Source organism: Neomonachus schauinslandi, chromosome 3, assembly GCF_002201575.2.
Source record: "Neomonachus schauinslandi chromosome 3, ASM220157v2, whole genome shotgun sequence".
NCBI classification, from domain to species: domain Eukaryota; kingdom Metazoa; phylum Chordata; class Mammalia; order Carnivora; family Phocidae; genus Neomonachus; species Neomonachus schauinslandi.
In genome coordinates, this window is record NC_058405.1 from 146,352,947 (window position 1) to 146,370,933 (window position 17,987).

Below are 17,987 nucleotides of genomic sequence, written 5' to 3' on the forward strand. Positions count from 1 at the left end.
GGGAATAAGTGAAAAGTTGAAAGGGATGGCAAAGGAGAAAATGAAGAAAAGAGAAAAATCAGGGAAAGATGGATCAGCATACTAACTGAAACAGAAGAATTGAATTTCTATTAATTATACATCTATTGGAAAATGAAATGATTTAGGAAAATTGTGTTGGGTTTTACAGTTTTAAAATGAAAACAAAATTAGCAGTTTAATTGCATACAAGATTAAAGTAGGAGATATTAATGCTTTCTAGTAAGATAAAAAACATGGATTTGTTGTTGTTGATTTTTTTTTTTTTTTTCTTCTGTGCTAGTTATGTCATTCAGTGGAGGGGAGGGAGGTGTCTGTTGAAAATGCCTGGGAACCAAAGATTGATTCTGTGATTCTCAGTCAGGACCGCTTCTTACCTCTGCCTTTTTAAGAGACACAGCTGTGAACATGTTTAGATGACTAGTTCTTTTTTTTTTTTTCCCTTAAGGTTTTATTTATTTATTTGAGAGAGAGAGAGTGAGAGAGAGAGCACAAACAGGAGAAGTGGCAGAGGGAGAGGGAGAAGCGGGCTCCCTGCTCAGGCAGGGAGGTTGAGGCAGAGAGGCAGGGTTCGATCCTAGGACCTCGGGATCTTGACCTGAGCCGAAGGTAGACGCTTAACCAACTGAGCCACCCAGGCGCCCCTAGATGACTAGTTCTTTTAATACCCTGAGTATTATACCTATTTAAAAACTAGGACTGGTATAGACAATTGATACTGTGTTGATTGGAATTTTATTATAAATGGTCTAGGATATGTAACTGAAAGACTCATTGGCTGGGCAGAGAATATTTTGTTCTAATAAGATTAAAATCAGCAGGTTTTATTCTGAATTAGTAAGTATGTCAGAATGAATTTTTCCATAGATCTCAGAATTCTCTCTGTACAAATAGATAAAATTATAATGTTTTATTCAAAAGAGATGATGAGATTTTCCTGTGTTCTTTGATTCAAGAAATAGTTATTGAGTTCTTGTTATGTGTTAGGTACTGCTTAGGTACAGAGGATAAAGTTGTGACCCAAACAAAGTGTTCCTACCCCTATAGACTCAACCTTTGTGACTGGACAGATTGGAACAGACTGATAAACATTAGCTATGAATTTTTTTCCGAAACAGAAGTGAAGAGATTATTTTCTTCATGTATGGAGATGACTTTGATAAATTACCCAACCTTTCTTGGGGTAGGGAACAATCTGATTTTTGTGTAGTGCTTTAGATTCCTTGTCGACCTGATAACTTAAGGTTATGAAGAAAAGTGAACTCACCCATTCAGGCCTCTTCATAAAGGTGTATCCAAATAATTTGTGGGGAAAAAAAAAAGTTGAACCAAAAGTGAAAGTATTTAATTATTTCAGTAGACTTTTCAAATTCTGATGGATTTGTTTGGGAAACAGCCCTTGATTTTATTATTCCAGTTATTTAACATCATTTTGTGAATTAAGACAAATCCTGTATTCATAATTTTTGTTTACTAGCAGTGACTAATTTTAAAGAGCTTGAATAGAAGTAATTGTGACTTTAAAAATATTAAATTTCAGATTTAATATTATGGAGAGTTATTTAAGGCTAATAATTGGAAATATTCATCTCTAATGCTATTTTTTGTGTGTGCAGGTGCCATTTATCATCTGCATCATAAATTCCCATTAGAAACTTATTTTGTATATATTTTTCAGGTCAGCTCATTTCAGATCAAGTGGCAGAAATCGTATCTAAATATGACCCCAAAGTTTACAGCATCAAGTATAATAACCAGTTAGCAACTCGGACTGCTCAAGCTATTTTTGATGACAGTTATTTGGGTGAGTAAAACCAAAATATGGATTCATTTTATGGAGTTGCAGTGTTATTTTTCCTGTATTTGCATATGCTACTTTAAGCAGGAAAATCTTTTATGTTGAAATAGATTAAGATTTTTTTTAAAAATACAAAGAACAGGAACATAACAATTTCAAATTGTTATTGAGTACTTAGGTTATGTTATATTTCAGTAGTTGAAATTTAAGAGCAGTTATTTATACAATGATTAATAATAATAGAAAGCTCTTATTTTTAAAGATTCATTATTTTTTATTTTTTAATTTTTTTTTTTTGAGAGAGTGCTCAAATGGGGCATGGGGCAAGGCAGAGAGAGAGAGAGAAAGAGAGAGCCTTAAACAGGCTCCAAGCCCAGCACAGAGCCTAATATGGGGCTCAATCTTAAGACCTTGAGATCATGGCCTGAGCCAAAATCCAGACTCAGATGCTCAACCAACTGAGCCACCTAGATATGCCAGTAATAATAGATAAGTTTTAAAGTATGCTTACATATTATAGGCATTGTTCTAAGTGCTTCATCTGTAATAATTTACTTAATCTTTGTAACAAGTCTGTGAAAGTATACTGCTATTATTCCCATTTTGTAGGTAAAGAAACTGAGGCACAAAGAGGCAAAATAACTTACCTAAAGTCACTCACTTAATAACTTGCTGTTCTAAGATTCAAACCCAGGCAGTCTGACTCTTAGGCTTCTGTTAACTATATTATCCATGGTGTTAAACTATGGTCTTTAAGATTTATTAAGTTTTGTTACCTCCCTTTAAATTTCTCTTATTAAACCAAGTACATATGACAGAAGTAATATTTTGCTGATTGAGGAAATCTGTTATTTGTTGCTCCTTTAAGATGAGTTACAGATTTACCATTTTTTTGAAATTGAAATATAATTGACTTGTAATATTATATTACTTTTAGGTATACAACATAATGATTCGGTATTTTTACATATTGTGAAATAATCATCACAATTCGTCTAGCTAACATTTATCACCACACATAGTTACAAATTTTTTTTCATGTAATGAGAACTTTTAAATTCTACTCTGTTACAACTTCCAGTATACAATGCAGTATTATTAATTATAGTCACCATGTTCTCATGACATCTCATGACTTATTTATAAGGGGGTGTTTGTACCGTTTGACCACCTTCATGCATTTTGCCCATCCCATCACGCCCTGCCTCTGGCAATCTCCGATCTCTTCTCTATAAGAAATTTACTGTTTTTAACTGACTCCTTTGTAAAATTGATAAAAGAGTCTTATTTTTCCAATAGAGATATACTATTTGAGTGTTTAACTATTTCCTTTAGATTCACTTACTATATACATGTGAATCTATTACCCCTAGAGAACAAAATATTACATTACTAAGGGAATTATTTTGACCCTTGAACAATGCAGGGCTTAGGTGCATCAACCCCTTGCGCAGTTGAAAATGCATATAACTTTGACTCCTCCGAAACGTAATTGCCTATTGTTGACCAGAAGCCTTAGCAATAACATAAAGTCAGTTAACACATATTTTGTATGTCATCTATATTATATACTATATTCCTCCAATAAAGTAAGCTAGAAAAAAGAAAATGTTAAGAAAACCATAAGGAAGAGAACGTACATTTACAGAACTGTACTACCTTTACTGAAAAAAATCCATGTATAAGTAGGTCTGTGCAGTTCAAACCCGTTGTTCAAGAGTCAAGTCCTACTTGAAAATATTTTCAAGGAAAGCCTACTCAGCAAGTATGCTGTAGGTAACTGTTTGTGCCCTGATGGTGTTTCACATTTTGTTCCCCCTTTAGGTTATTCTGTGGCTGTCGGAGATTTTAATGGCGATGGCATAGATGGTATGATGCACTTAAACTATATTTAATCCTTCTTTAAAAATATAGACTAAGCATTTGAAACAGGTGGCATTGAAAAACCTCAGCAGTTAAAGAGTTTGAAACCATTGCTATATAATGTAACAAGAGAAATGAGGGAGATATTAGTACATTGACTTGAGCTTGGTCTATGTTAAACTTTCTCTAGCAGCTGCTGAAGGTTGAGCCAGCCGGTTGCTGGGGACCCCTGTGTCTTCCCCGTCCGTTCCTTTCTAGCCCCAGGCATCGTAGTTTTTCTTCAGCTTCTTCCTTCTTGCTTTCTTTTTTTTTTTTTTTTTTAAGATTTTATTTATTTATTTGACAGAGAGAGAGACACAGCGAGAGAGGGAACACAAGCAGGGGAAGCAGGAGAGGGAGAAGCAGGCTTCCCGCGGAGCAGGGAGCCCCCCGATGCGGGGCTCGATCCCAGGACCCCGGGATCATGACCTGAGCCGAAGGCAAATGCTTAATGACTGAGCCAACCAGGCGCCCCTTTCCTTCTTGCTTTCAATAGTTTAAGTCCTCGTGGAAGGGCTTTAGTTTCTTCTTCCTGTAGACATAATTTCTAACTTTCTGGGCTCTGCCTGTAAGATTGTTACCCCATTCTCTGTCCATCCATCTTCCTTCAGAGCTCAATTTAGGAATCAGAGACCTCAGCTGATTTTGACCACATTCCTGTGTCACTGCCACCTCTACCCTATTTCACTTTGCTCCAAGATTACAAATGCCTGAGGGCATACATGCATTTATTTGAGGGTTCTCAAGAATCTTTCTGTATTTTGTAAAGATTTGATTTTTGTAGTTAAAAAATGTTATGGTCATTTATTCTGGAGTACCAATTTTTAAGATTTTTAAATTTGTTTTCTACTGAAATAATAAAACAGAGCTTAAAGCTTTCTGATATACCCATTTCCTCCTGCAGTTTTCGGTATTGGTCTCGAAAATGAGTAATTATGTTTCTCTTTTCAGACTTTGTTTCAGGTGTTCCAAGAGCAGCGAGGACTTTGGGAATGGTAGGAAAATTAAAAGGAATCTAAAAAAAAAGAATCTCTGGCTTATCTTATATTTTACTGTGTTCCATATGCTTTTGTTTTTCCTCCACAGGTTTATATTTATGATGGGAAAAACATGTCCTCCTTACACAATTTTACTGGTGAGCAGGTATGCTTTTAAAATGTTTTTGTTCATTTAACATTTTAATTTTAACATCAGCAGTCCTAACGTTTTAAAACTTTTCTTGATAATATCATAATGGTTTACATTGAATATATAATAAATATTGGTTTAATATTCAATATTGTAAATATAAAATAAGCTTTAAAGAATTGACCTTTAACCAAAGTAATTTATGTAAGCAGAGCCTTTTGTAATTGCACATTATGGGTTGTTTTTTAAGGAAATACAGAAATTGCACACATACATGTCGTACACACAAAACCATAAAACTACCTTTTTCTTTGCTGATAACATTAAATTCTCCTTTAAGAAATGATCTATGCCTTTTAATTTTATTAGATGCAAAACAAAGCATGGCACAGATGTGTAAATAATAGATATTATAAGTAAACTTCATATGTAGTACCTGAAATAAAACATTTCAGTTAAAAAGTAGTACTTTTAATTATAAGACTGATGAAACACTGACCTCTACCTCTGAAACTAATTAATTAGTTAATTGAATTTAAATAAAAAATACATATATTTTTTAAAAAGCAGTACTTTTAGGTACTAGACATTCTCTGCAGGTACAGGCATTTTATAGCATTTTGTATCGTATATCTCAGAGAATTAAATGACAGGTTAGAAATGACAAAGGGAAAATTAGCAGGTACAGGAAAAATAAATGTCTCCCAGTTTGCAAATCTGGGTGGGATTGAAGCCCACTTCCTGTTCAGTAGAGATTATTGGGCTTTGCAAGAGGATCGATAGGATAAGGAAGTAGATTCACGGTCCCCAGAAACCTCGTCCCATGTGTGGTTGTCAGGGGTGGTACACAGCACAGAATGGCCTGCCGCTGATGGGCCCGTTGTGGTAGGGGTGGGTATCCCTTTGTGCGGCTGTGACGTCTTGACCTCCAGCAGCTTCTCCTGTTGGATGCCCATGTGTGTCTCTGGATCATGTTGTACACGTTCCACGATGCTTTCTTTATTACTCCTCAGCTGTTTTGTGGTGGGGGGGAGGAATATGGGCTTTGCTTTAAGACAGAGCTAGGCTCTAAATTCTCAGTCTTACTGCATCCGACAAAGGTATATGCCATTGTAAATCCGGTGGATCATTTGTAAAAATAGGGATACTGGTAACTTCCATATGGGGTTGTAGTAACAATCAAATGAAAACCTTTCAATCCTGGTGCCCAGGATAAAATTTGTTGCAGTAAATGCCCTGCTTTCTTTACAGTTTTAAGTAGAGTATCCTACAAGACTAGGACCTGACCATAGTATTCTGTTAAATTGCAGTGCAAATACAATACACTTTATACACATGCTCTGATCTTGTAATTGAATGCAGACTGCCCCTATCATTGTCGTAGTTAACTGAATCAACCCAAAGTAGATAATGTAGGAATCTCCCGTATCATTCCCTCTTAATAGCTCCACTAATCAAATTTTGGAAGCTTTGCTAACTTTCCTTTTTTTGGTTTGTTGACTCATTCCTCACCTTAGTTCATCTTTAAACTGTCATCTCTTTTAGTTTTGCTTTGCGTGTTGGGTTATCTTTAGAACTTTTCTTTTCACATTTATTTCCAGCCAGGCTGCTCTGTCCGTGATGGCCAGTAGTCTCCTGTAGTGGGGGAAAGGACATTCCTTCTCTCTACACATAATCCTGTAATAAATCCAAAAACATTTGTACTGTGTATAATTCAAAAGCAAAGCCACTGGCAAGTAATCAGTTGGGACGTGAGACAAGAACATAGTCATTCCAGTGTCTTTCTAAAGAGTGATTTCTTGAGGGTAGCAGTGTTTTCACATAGGAAGAGCCATTTATGATCTATTAATAACTATTATCTATTATGTTTACTGCATAAACTCCCACTGATAACTTCTTGGGCTCATTTAAAACTTCTGTCTATGACTGTATGTCTTTCTGGTAGTGTGTCTGTGCCTGGCAATGTTGGGTAGTAGAGAGAAAGGGAGATAGTAGATTAGGCCTGGGAAGGAGCACTGGTTATGCGTGGACTTAAGTGGGATGTGTTGAAGACACTGAAATGATATACATGGGATATGTTTTGCCCATAAATCTAGGAACATAAAAAAGCCTCATTACCTGATAGTGTTGGTAGAATAAACAAAAGAAAAGAAATTAAGATTGAAGCACTATGTGCAGAGAAAAAAAAATAACCCTTTCTGTTTGATAAATATACCACAAATATTAACTGTCCAAACTAGTTGGATGAAATGTAAACATTTCATTTTCTTTTTGTTATCCAGATGGCTGCATATTTTGGATTTTCTGTCGCTGCCACTGACATTAATGGGGATGAGTAAGTTTAAAAAGATGTTTCCAGGAACAGTTTTCCTCTCATGTTTATGAATGCTTTACTAAAACTAAACATTTTTTTCTTTTGTTTCTTTGTCCTCTTCCTGCTAATCTTTCTATTTAAGGAACCAATTTGAAGCAATCTTATCACGAATACGAGAAAACCTCTATGTTGTTCATAATTTCTTTCAGTAGCTTTTATGATGTGAAGGAATAAAATTTTTATGAATTACTCATGATTTCTTAAAGGAGTTGGAAGAAGGTTTGAATTTGAAATGATTTTATGCTTCAGTTTGGTTATGAGAGATATGGAAAGAGGGAGACTGAGTTTTAAATAAGAAAAAAATTACTATTAATAGATGGAATTTGATCTTGCTTTGGTGACAGAGATTCTGTTCTTTTAGTTACGCAGATGTGTTTATTGGAGCACCTCTTTTCATGGATCGTGGTTCTGACGGCAAACTCCAAGAAGTGGGGCAGGTGTCTGTGTCTCTGCAAAGAGCCTCAGGAGACTTCCAGACGACCAAGCTGAATGGGTTTGAGGTCTTTGCGAGGTTCGGCAGTGCCATAGCACCTTTGGGAGATCTGGACCAGGATGGCTTCAACGGTAAGATCAATGTTCAGCAATGGTGTGTTCCTAATTTTGTGTCTACCCTCATCTATTGAAGTTCATACTGGCAAATCTTCCTGGAAAGAAGCATGTGATTGACAGTGACACACCAGGTTAAACGACAGTTGCTCTTTTTCGTTAAAAAGCAGAGAAAATTAAAAAAATGGATTCTCATGAGTTATTATTCATATAGCCTCAAATTAGAATTTTGCAACAGTTAATTTCTGAGAGGAAATCTGCCTTCCCAGGGAGCCCAGTGTAAGGTGGGTGATTTTCTGTCTCTGTCCTGCTTAGCAGCAGCGCCCTCTACTGTCCTGTATGGATACAAATGTAAAAACGCACCCAGGTACGTTGTCAAGGCCATGTTGACTATAATTGCATCCCTCAAAAGTACGATTTGCCATTCATATTTTTAAAGCTATAACTTTGTTGTGGCTGTCTAAGAAATTCTGAAGGAGGTTATAACTCCCCTCGTGGGGGCAAGTAAAAAATATAAGTTCATTGTTTTATTATAGTCCCATTTAATAATTTAATTAATATCTGTAAGTATCTTTAAAAATCAAAGTTGGCTTTTATTTTAGAATAAAACCTAGATTACAAATTATCAAGGCTTTTTAAAAAAGAAATATGATTACAAAACTCTCTAGAGATCACAGAATAGAGTTGAACTGTTGGTTTTTTGAATAATAGGTAATATATAGGAATATGCCCCTTAAAATTTAAAGAAAGTTATAAATTAAAGAGAAAACTTCAAAAATACAGTTGACTCATATCTTCCAAATAGTAGTGGAAAAGTAAAACATTTTTTAGGCTTCAAGACCACTCCACTCCTGCCTCTCGGGTAGTTTTATGTCATGCACTGGAAGTGTCATTTCTGAGATTAACCCTTAGATGTTTTCAGTGTTAGTGAGAACTACTCACAGAGACGTCTTGCTTCCTAAAATTTTTTTGCTTCCTAAAGATTTTTATGACCAAGAGAACATAAACCAAATGGAACTCTGGTGTAAAGTTTAAAATAGAAGTTGAAAAGAATAGCATAGAACAGATTAAGCTATTACTTATTGATAACAAAACTACCTAGAAAACATAGGGCCAAATTTAAGGTTCTATCTTGAATAAATGTAATGAGTTCCTTGCTATAGCAGGACCTTTGTCTCTGGGTTTTCTGGGAGATCCTGGGCATGTTTGCTGTCACTTTGTCTTAAGGGTATTCCGGCCACTTTAAAGAAAATTTCCTCAATATCGTGATCTGGCCAACATCTCATTCTGCTTTCTGTATTTTTATCAAATGTGTGATCTGTGACTACAACAATTAAAACAACAGATTACAAATACTGAAGTTTTACAAAGATTTTACAAACAGATTTTACTTCTAGAGATGGATACCATAGAGGAGGATTTTGTTCTCCCCAAGTTTCTCCTGGAATCTTATTACCCGAAATAATAGATTGTGAATGATCTGAGCTGTGTTTATGTAACTATTTATATATACTTACAGATTACACACACACACACACATACATATATATATATAGTTTATATATATAAAATGAACTGTTAGTTATAACCTGGATCTTTTCTTTGTTCAAACCTGATGACATTAGCCCTTTGTTAGGCCGTTCATCTTATATTCCTCCCTTTCTACCGACACCCACTAGGAAACCCTAGGTATCATCAAGAGGGATACTGAAAACAAAACAGTAAAGTTATGTTCTACAATAATGTGCAGTTTTTGTCAATACCCCTCCAGAAAGAGGGAAAAAACACAGAAAATAAAAACTGAAATGATCAAAGGAAGAAATCAGTTGAGTGAAGAAGTAGGACTTTCCAGACTAAACAGATGTCAGCCAAGAGAGAATATGATTAGAATAAATAAAACAATGAGAAGTTTAGAAAAGTTAAAGATAATTTTTATTAAATGATTTCTCAACACTGGAGTTGTCTTCTGTTGGGAAATTATATTTTGATAAATACATTTTTTTTTTCTTAAAGATTTTATTTATTTATTTGACAGAGAGAGACACAGCAAGAGAGGGAACACAAGCAGGGGGAGTGGGAGAGGGAAAAGCAGGCTTCCTGCCAAGCAGAGAGCCCGATGTGGGGCTCGATTCCAGGACCCTGGGATCATGACCTGAGCCGAAGGCAGACGCTTAATGACTGAGCCACCCAGGTGCCCCTGATAAATACATTCTTAATGCATATGTCAAGTTAGAAGTTATGCTTACCTTTGAAACTTAAGAAAGATAAAAGAAGGACTCTTGTATAATTTAAATACTACTTTTTTTTTTTAAGAATAACAAATTCTTAGTTGGTTCTTACTGCAGGCCATGCACTGTTCTAAGGGCTAAAAAGGAGAGGATAAATTAGAGCTCATGCATGTCCTTAAGGAATTTAGCATCACCAGGGGCAATTTTTATGTAAACAAGTAAACATTAGAATGCAGCCGTGGCAGTGTTTGAGATATTCCTGGGCATAATGGTCTTACATAAAAGACGAGATATCACGGTGTCTTTGGTGTCTCAGGGCATGCAGCATCGAGGAGGCTGAAAGCAGTTTGTGTATGTTAAGATATAATTAAGGCAGTTTGGAATGACTGGCACCTAGGGGCTGTCACAGGCAAGGTGGACACATCCTTGCTCTTATGAAGGTTATGTTTTGTAGAGGAACCATAGAGTAAACACATAATGGGGAAATTCAGACAGTGATAAAGGCTGTGGGTTAAAACAAACAAAAAAAGGCAGGTTAATGTGATAGTACCTAGACAGTGTAAGTGAGAGGGGAGAGTACATGGGTTCCTTGTCAGGGAGAAACCTCTCTGATAAGATGATATTTCATCTATGATTTGGATAAACAGAAGGAACAAAGCTTGAAAAGCCTTGGAGCAAGAGCTGTTAAGGCAGAGGGAGCAGCAAGTATAAATCTGAAGATGGGGACTAGCTTGATATGTTTAAGGAACAGAGGAAAAGACCAGGATTGATAGGAAGGGTGAGTGAGGGATAGAACTGGGGGGTGGGGACGTGAGGAGTGGTGGTGGAATGAATAGACAAATCAGGTAGTGTTTAAATGCTTTGGGAAATAATTGAAGGATTTTCAGAAGGAAGGTGACGTGATATTAACATTTGGCAGCTTTGAGGAGAGTGGGTTTTAGGGGCAAGAACAGAAGTGGGAGCCGCGTAGGTTGCTTTAGGGATCCAAGGAAAGGATGAGAATGGCTTGTCTAGGATGGTACCAGCAGACACAGGGAAGTGGACATATTTATAATATATTTCAGAGTTAGAAAAGGTCGTAGTGACCGTTTTTTTTAAATAAGAATTTCAAACTTCTTATTTATTTGTGTTATCTTAATACAAGTTGAGCAAGATTGAAATGAAGTCATAACTTTCAAATTTCCAAGGCAGACTGACTTCTACTTCAAAAAACAAAACCATGTACATAACTAGAATTTTGAGAGCTGGAATGAACCTTAGATGAACCTTTTGACATGTCCCCTTCTTTCCATTTTAAGAATGAGGTATTTTGAGGTCCAGAAAGGTTAAGTGATTTATCCAAGGTAAGACCCAGAATATCTGACTCCAAGTTAATGTCATTTCCACACAGCTTTGCTTGAATCTCCTTAAATTAGGTTGTTGCTTTTGAATAAAGAATATGCTACTAAATTTTGAATCAGTATTTATTGTGATAAATGGGTTGTATGAATACAGGTCCGTGCCCCCCACCCCCACCCCCGCCGCCACTATCCTGAAGTGTAGAGCCTTCCTATGAAAACTTTTATAAGCAGAGGGGCACCTGGGTGGCTCATTTGGTTAGGCGTCTGCCTTCGGCTCAGGTTATGATCCCAGGGTCCTGGGATCGAGCCCTGCATTGGGCTCCCTGTTCAGCGGGGAGTCTGCTTCTCCCTTTCCCTCTGTCCCTCCCTCCCTCCCTCTGCCTTGCCCATGTGTGCTCTCTCTCTCTCAAATAAATAAATAAAATCTTTAAAAAAAAAAACTTTCATAAACAGAAATGGTGTAAAGTGAAGAAGCAACTATCATTAATTTATATGGAAAATTTTTCCAGACTCAAAAAATTTCCCAGACCCAAAAAGTAACCTCTCTCAGGCTTTTGTGATACCTTAGGACACATCTTGCTAATGGATGCAAAAAAAAGTTGAGATAAAGTACAGATGCTCACACAGTTCAGTGCTATGGTGGTTTGATGCTGAGATGCTGGATGTAATTCCCTGGGAAAGAGCTTAGGGGTGCCACTCTTGCTGCTCAGGGTGCACGCAGCCTCTTGACGGGTTCATTGCAAAACAAACGCTGAATGCTATTTTGGCTTTTCTTTGTAAAAGCGAATCCTCTTCGGATTTCTTTCAATTAGCAAAACAGGTACTAACGTAGGTCTTACCTAAAAGCAAAGTGGTGTTAGGGGAATGTTTGGAAAGCAGAATATATCTGTATTAAGATCTTCACCTTGTAAATAATAAGTACTAAGACTTCCTTCCCTCCATCCTTGCCCTCCCACTTTCCGTCTTCTTTCCTTCTCCTTCCCCTTCTCCGTTTTACTTGTCTCCAAATCCCCTCTCCCCTCTTTTTTTCCCCTACAGATATTGCAATTGCTGCACCATATGGGGGTGAAGATAAAAAAGGAATTGTTTATATTTTCAATGGAAGATTAACAGGGTTGAATGCAGTACCATCTCAAATCCTTGAAGGGAAGTGGGCTGCTCGGAGCATGCCACCAAGCTTTGGCTATTCAATGAAAGGAGCCACGGATATAGACAGAAATGGATATCCAGGTGCTTTCCTAGAAATACACAGTTTCTTAGGTTTTTCAGTCCTAATAGAAATAGTTTTAGTTACTGCTCTCTTGATTTATGTTATGAGTCATTTCAATTAAATACTTCAAGTATTGTTCATACCCCTGCTATACTGAAGGCACTGTTCTCATCACCGAAGGGGGTTTGAAGCAAAGACAGCTCTATTTCCTGGAAGCGTCCAATATAAAACACATACTCTGTTTCGTCTTTTGTTGTTCCTAAAGCCTGTAATGAACTGTCAGAGAAAAATGTTGTAGAAGCTAGAAACAAAAGCTGAATGTTCATTCTAACTTTTTAAATGTCTTTTTTTGTTTGTTTTTAATGGTCTAGCATTTTTATGGACTTGACTAATCATTGTCATTTAAAAAAAAATACATTATCTCATTTAATTCTCCCAGTAAGGCTGGTGAGGAATATAAGCCAGCTCATCTCTTTATTACACCATTTTATGGATGAGAAAAGAAACTGAAAAAAGTGATTTGCCTGAGGTTTGCCTGTGGGTTTGAACCAGGACAGGAAGGGAGGCCTTTTTCTAGCTCTTACATACTTTGGAGTATTATAATGGATCTGGATCATTTGGGGTCCATTCTTTAAATGAAATATAATGCAGAAGAATTGGTTACCTTTATTGTTGAAACAGTTCATATGAGCCCAATATACAAGTATGTTGAAGTACTTTTAGAAATAGGACAGGAAGTTCATTTTTACCTGTTAGTGTTATTTCAAGAGATTTTTTTGGTTATTTATGTAATAAATTTGTTATGGAACGTTTAGAAAATACAGCAAAGCATATCTTTCAATAATTTTTTCCAATGCATTCATACAGTTTTTTAGAAGATAAAAGTATGCCTTAGGCACTGTTAATAGCATATTTTATTTACTTAAAATCAGGAATATTTCCCCATATTATTAATTATTCTTCTGAAGATGAATTTTATGTTTCCCATTCTATGAAATGTCTGTATCATATCTTATTTAACTTTATGTTTGGGCATTTATATCCTTGCATGCAATTCCAGGGCATATCTCTGATTATTTCCTTAGGACAAAATTCTAGAATTGCTGTCAAAGATATGCACTTTTTAAAAAAGTCTGTTGAAACATACTGTCAAATTACAATCCCACTCCCTCCAAAAGAAGGTTTCACAACTTTTTTAAGCACTCACCAGAGTGATCATTTCCCCATATTTATGCCTACACTGAGGGTCATCTGTTGTTTCTTTTAAAATAACTTTAAACTATATGATGGGTGGAAAATGTTACTTTGTTCTACTTTATAATTTTTAATTATTAGGGAGGGTAAGCATTTTTATTTATTTGTATATATATTTACTTTCGTGAATTTCTTTTTTTCCCTTTTTTTCTTTTTTTTGCTTTGTTTCTGTTGGGATGTTTTTTTCTTTCCTTTTTTTTTAACTTGTGGCAGTGCCTTAAATATTTAATTGAAGATTCTGACTCCTTAACATGTATAAATTTTTCATTTGTCACATTTGGTTTTTGCGCATAAAAAAGTTCTTAATTTTTATGTAATCCAGTCTACTGATCTTTATGGTTTCTCATGTATTTTTTGCTTCGAAAGAGTTTCCTCAGACTTACCTTGGGGAGCTCTTATTTCATTTTTTGGTAATCGTGAACCTGTTGTTACCAGCTTGCATATAAAAATTAATGCATTCTGTTCTTGTTAATTTGAATGCTACCTGCTATTATTCTAAGTATTCTACATATATATAATGTGCTTTTTTGGTTTTTTTTGGAACAGTGAAAAAATTTATAATGAAATTTAAATTTATAATGAATTTTATAATGAAATTGTAAAATCCACAGGCACCTATAAAACTTTTTCCTCTGAGGGGTATATGTATTTGGTTGACATGCACTTCCTTATTGTTGCTAGTGTTTACAAAGTATCCATTAAAAAGATAATCATCTACCCAGATGAAAGATTAGTTTTATGATGAGTGTTTGCCATTCAGTGATAGCTTATTTAGAGTTTTCATATGTTTTCACCTTTTAGATATTATCTTACAACCACTTAATGAAGAATAGTTTTGAAACTATATCTAAATCTTTATTATATGCACTGAAAGTTTTATAGAATGGTATATGAATTAAAAAACATTATTATTATTATTATTTACATGTTTTTCTACTCTCTTTTAAGACTTAATTGTAGGAGCTTTTGGTGTAGATAGAGCTGTATTATACAGGTGAGCATGTTTCCATCTCCTGTAATATAGGAATATTCTGAATTATTTGGCAGTTTTATAGTTAAGCCCAGTGCTTGAATTTCAGTTTAATTTTCTTGAAGAAATGATAAAATTTGTTTGTTCTTTCAAGTCTTGCTGCAGGCAAGTAGCATTTATACAAGGAAATCCCAAAATAGAGAAAGCTGTAGATTTTTTAATTTAAAAAAGCATTCAGATTTTTCCCACTTTGTTCTTTAAATTGTGTTAAAAAATATTCTTCTGCTTTTTGAATCTCTTTAACATTTATATGAGTTTACATTTTCTTCTAAAGAGGCAAGAAATTAACTTGATGTTTATGCCACAGCATTCTGTGACCACAAGGGCAGTATGTAATAACTCCCCAAATCAGTATTTTTATTATTAGAGCAATATGTATAAATCCACATACCTCTATTTCTCAGCTTCATCTATGTTCCCAGTTATTCTCTATATTTAATCAATTCCCTATGCTTTAGGCTACCATCTGGCATCGCAAGTAGATTAAGGTGTTTACACTTCCATGGGATGTGTTTATACATGCCAGGATAACTAACATTAGTTCTGGGTAATGGAATTTATGTTGGCCAACTTGGCGCCACCTGTGCGTTCATATCGATTCCAGGATTTATCATGATTGAGATAGGCACACTGACCTGAGCCTACTAGATTTTTATACAGTGTTTAAATCTGTGCATCTGAACTTTGGAGAACTATTTATTTTATCATTTCAGTTTTTTAAATTGTTATCAAAGAATTAATAATGCATGTAGTAAAAGCTCAAGTAGTACAGAAAGGGCATAAACAAAAAAAACATACTTTATCTCATGTCAGTTACTAGTTTATGCGTATACCCTACCAGAAATATTCTGTGCATTAAAAAATTGTGTGTGTGTGTGTGTGTGTATGCATCCTTTGTACATGATGGGGTTTTTTTCTCTCTCATATAAAAATGATATCTTGCATATATCTTAAAGATTATCTCATATCCATCCACACAGATGGATTTATGTTACTCATGTCCTCTCCTGTATTGCATTGCATTAGGTAGATGCCCACGACGTGTTTAACCATTCTGCTGTGGTGGACTGAGTTCAGATAGGTTGGCCAGTTGTCCCGCTTTGCCTGGAACTGAGGGATTTACCAGGTCATGGGACTTTCAGTGCTAAAATCAGCACAGTCCCTGGCAAACAGGAATAGTTTGTCATTCTGTGTTTAGGTTGTTTTTATTCTTTTTACTATGCTTTAGTAAACATTGCACTTATATATGCAGTGAATGTAAATCTAATAAAATGCTTAGGTCAATCTAACATTTCAAATAACTTTTTTTTCTTTTTTTTAACCAGGGCCAGACCAGTTATAACTGTAAATGCTGGCCTTGAAGTATACCCTAGCATTCTAAATCAAGACAATAAAACCTGCCCACTGCCTGGGACAGATCTCAAAGTTTCCTGGTAAGGGCATTAGTTTAATAATAATCATTATTATTGTGATTATTGGTGTAGTCATTATGAAAACAATTGAAAATGAGGTGGGGAGCTGAAATATTGGTACAACAGTTTCTCTGAGTATACTCTCTTTTCATAGATTGGATTATGGAAATATTATTCCAAAGTACATATGTAGAAGGCTCTAGAAATATGCTACAAACTAGTATGAACTTCATTTTAAAAAAATGATGCATGCTCAATGAATATATTCAAAAAGGAGGAAAAGCTAATAAGATCTCCGAACTCATTTATATTTAATTCTAAACAGATCCATGAACATTTTAATTTTTAAAAGATATCTTTTCCAGATTTAATATCTGAATAGCTGCATGAAAAGTATTATATAATTAAATCTATTGTATAAGTAATATCTCATCAGTATAATATGCTTGTTCTTCTACTTGTTCCCTTACCAGTTTCTAAAGAAAACTATAATTTTTTTTGTAAGTTTAATGTCTGAATTCTTTTCTAGTCCAGTGTTTTGCAAGTCTTCATTATTTGTATACTATTTTTTGCTACATTATATGATTTTTGCTGTATTTTCATTCTACCTGTATTTATAATTTTTTAAGTTTTTTTTCTTTTCTTTCTTTCTTTTTTTTTTTTTTAAGTAGCCTCCACCCCCAGCATGGAGCACAACATGGGGCTTGAACTCATGACCCTAAGATCAAGAACTGAGCTGAGATCAAGAGTTGGACTCTTAACTGACTAAGCCACCCAGGCGTCCCTAAAGTTTTTTTTTTCTCTAAATTGATTCATGTTTTACTTAAAAACATTTTAAAATAAGATAAAGAAACCCAGTACCTTTCTCATACATATCAAAATAAGTATTAAATTAAGAAAAATCTTGACCCATTTACTACTAAAATTACCATGAGTACTCTACTTTGGAGAACACTGTTCTTTATGTTCCTTGGTTACACAGAAAAATCAGAGAACTTCTGACAAATGCAGGGTGGAATGATTGGAAGCTGGGAAAATTTTACTTCAGAAGAGCTAATGAAAAAATATTTTTCCTGATTCTGTTTTTTAATTATTATAGTTATTAAAACATTTTTCAAAATTTTATTTCTTTCATTGGATTGCATTAAAAATTTAGTAATATTTTTCTTAATTTATATTGATTGGCAGTAAAGTTGTTTTCAGATTTTGGCTTTAAGTTTTACTGTCTTTCTTCCCCTCACTTACTCTGCATGCCCCTGTGAAGTTGCTAATAATATATTTTAAATTATGCAAATAATTCAAAGGCCTCGAATACACTAAGCAGTAGCTTTCGTATGTTTTCGATTATGGCACATAGTATGAAATACATTTTGCATCATAATCCACTAAAGACATGTATGTAATTAAAACAAAAGTTCCGTGAAATCTTATCTTTCAATTTTATTTATTTGATTTATTTTTTTAAGACAGTGGCTAACCCAACCCATTAAACTAATTTCATGGCCCATTAATAAACCCACTCACAACCCATTAATAAATCGTGACAGACACTGTTCTAGAGGAGCTTTCTAATTAAAGGAAGCTTTGGTGGAGATTTTTAGTAAGTGAGATGTTATTTTAAATCTGGTTGGTCATTTCCCTCATTGAGATTTATCAATAGGTTCTCTAAATGTGAGAGGAAGTTAGGAGATTCTTTTCTTTTTCTTCCTTTTTTTTTTTTTTTCATCAAGGTACCATGAAAGTAAAT

At 34.9% G+C, this 17,987-nt stretch overlaps 1 protein-coding gene across 3 annotated transcripts in view; it reads left to right on the forward strand.

Moving 5' to 3' along the window:
- The window catches only part of ITGAV (integrin subunit alpha V), a 95,551-nt gene that overhangs the window by 51,579 nt on the left and 25,985 nt on the right, over window positions 1–17,987 (forward strand). For all 3 annotated transcript variants that reach the window (XM_021703295.1, XM_044913688.1, XM_021703296.2), the window contains 9 exons: window positions 1,697–1,822; window positions 3,641–3,685; window positions 4,670–4,713; window positions 4,805–4,861; window positions 7,129–7,181; window positions 7,582–7,784; window positions 12,373–12,564; window positions 14,747–14,792; window positions 16,154–16,261. In XM_021703295.1, coding sequence (XP_021558970.1) covers window positions 1,697–1,822; window positions 3,641–3,685; window positions 4,670–4,713; window positions 4,805–4,861; window positions 7,129–7,181; window positions 7,582–7,784; window positions 12,373–12,564; window positions 14,747–14,792; window positions 16,154–16,261 — 874 coding nt within the window. The remainder of the gene's footprint in view (window positions 1–1,696; window positions 1,823–3,640; window positions 3,686–4,669; window positions 4,714–4,804; window positions 4,862–7,128; window positions 7,182–7,581; window positions 7,785–12,372; window positions 12,565–14,746; window positions 14,793–16,153; window positions 16,262–17,987) is intronic.